Source organism: Chinchilla lanigera, unplaced genomic scaffold (assembly GCF_000276665.1).
Source record: "Chinchilla lanigera isolate Chin_1 unplaced genomic scaffold, ChiLan1.0 scaffold00057, whole genome shotgun sequence".
NCBI lineage: Eukaryota > Metazoa > Chordata > Mammalia > Rodentia > Chinchillidae > Chinchilla > Chinchilla lanigera.
The window spans coordinates 12,927,760-12,929,743 of NW_004955458.1; the positions used below are offsets into that span (position 1 = coordinate 12,927,760).

A 1,984-nucleotide genomic window follows, 5' to 3' on the forward strand; every position below is an offset into this window, starting at 1 on the left:
GCATTGTGCTGCTGAGCTATATCCCCGTCCTAGCCTTTTTTTTTTCAAATCATAATTTTATTGTTCATTGTTCAGTGGTGGCTGCTGGTCATCTATGCAGTAGTCCCTTAGTATCCATGGGGAAATGGTTCCAAAACTCAGGATCCAAGGAGTCCCTTATATAAGATGGCAGCGTATCTGCAGACACCTTAATCATGTTCTCCCACACATTTAAAATCAACTCTAGATCATTTACATCTAATTGTAAGTGTTACGTAAATAGTTGTCGATGCTGTATTGTTTAGGGAATAATGAGAAATTAAATAAAGTCTATGAATATCCACTATCCCGGTTAATTTTGGGTGTCAGTTTGCTTGGACTGAGGTCCCTAGCAGATGCCTCGCAGGTTACTGCAGTGTGCCGTGGGTCTGGGTTTTCCCATGGATAGTATCCATTTCCCCATGGATACTAAGGGACTACTGCACAGATGACCGGCAGCCAGCACTAAACACTGAGCAATAAAATTATGATTTAAAAAAAAAAGGCTAGGACCGGGGATATAGCTCAGCTGCACAACGCCTGCCTGGCTCATGCAAGGTTGTGAGTTCAATTCCCGGTACCAAAAAAAAAATAATAAATTTTAAAACATGGGTGTGCCCGTGGGTGCTGTATCCGTCCCGGCCACTTCCTCCTGGGCGCTCTTCCCCTCCGCGCTGCCGGGTCGCCATGAGGTCAGCAGCCCTGCTCCGCCCAGCCCTTCCGCTGTGAGTCAGCCTAAATCTCTTTCCGTTGTGGGCATCGGGGAAGCTCGCCAGCGCTCATTACCCCTGCAATTTCTTTATAAAAAATATTTTCGACCCATGGCCGTTCGAATCTGCGCAGAGGAATCCCGCACGCAGCGAGCGGCCGTGCCGGGATCCAGCGTTCGGTGTGTGCCGGGCTCCGTCAGTTCAGGTTACCAGGGCAACTGCGGTAAACAGTATCCAGGCAGTAAGGGAGAAGCGCGCGCGCAGGGCTCTGGGGGAGAACCAGGATTCGGGCACCACGCGCAGCCCGGCGCGGCCCCGGCTCCGGAGCGGCCGGTCAGACCCCGCGCCCTCCGCTTCCCGCGCCCCAGGATTCTCGGGGCCGCAAGCGCACTCCCGCCCCGGGAGGGCGGAGGCCGCGTGCCTGCGGGGGAGCGGGGTGCCCGGCCCCGCAGAGCGTGGAGGGGCCGCACGGAGCGGGGTCCCCGGGCTCGGGCCTGACGACACGCGCTGAGAAGTCACTCCCAGGTGGCGCACGTTCGAGCCCTGCCCGCCCTCCCGGGGAACAGGCCCCAGGCGGCCGCCCCTGCAGTCTCCGCGCGCTCGGAGGCGGCCAGAGGACCTGAAGGGCGCCTGCAACGTTTTTGTTCCGGGGAGGTGGTTTGCGGAGGGCTTGCTCGTCCCAGCGCGCCCGCCTCTCCCTCGCAGGCGCCGGGCGCGCGGTTGCGCCGTGCACCGCAGCTGGGCCCGCGGACTCCGCCGGGACAGGGCGCAGGGGCGGGGCTTCGCCGGGCCACGCCCTCCCTCCCGCAGGGCCCCGCCCCCCGCCCCGCCCCCGCGGGTCGCCCCCACCCTCGCCTTCGCGGAAGCGGCAGCAGTCACAGCCCCGCCGCCCATTGGCTGGTGACGGTCACGCGCTTCGCGCGGGCTTGAGATATCTGGGGATGAACTAGGGAGAGAGCATGGCCAGGCTGAATCTGCACCTGCGCGAACTGGTGGGGCCTCTGCTTCCGCCCAAGGACCAGGCGGAGGAGGAGGAAGACTGTGGCGCGGGGCTTGCGGAGGAGGAGGAAGAACCCGTGTTTATGGATGCCGAGGAGCTCTGCAGCGGCGGCTTCAAGGCTGGCGGCCTCCCCTGGCCCCGGCTCGGTGAGGGAGAGGCGGGACCTGCGGGCGGGGCCTGAGGGGCCGGGGCGGGGCGGGGCCTGCGGGGCTGGGGCGGGGGGGCGGGGCCGGGGGGACGGCACAGCAAGGCGTGG

At 62.6% G+C, this 1,984-nt stretch overlaps 1 protein-coding gene across 2 annotated transcripts in view; it reads left to right on the forward strand.

Moving 5' to 3' along the window:
* The first annotated feature begins 1,585 nt into the window (after nt 1-1,585).
* Nucleotides 1,586-1,984, forward strand: part of Helb (helicase (DNA) B) — a 41,715-nt gene continuing 41,316 nt past the window's right edge. For both annotated transcript variants that reach the window (XR_001236467.1, XM_013520973.1), the window contains exon 1: nt 1,586-1,874. Coding sequence is in view for 1 of the 2 variants with exons in the window: in XM_013520973.1 (XP_013376427.1) it covers nt 1,688-1,874 (187 nt within the window). In the remaining variant the exon portion in view is untranslated. The remainder of the gene's footprint in view (nt 1,875-1,984) is intronic.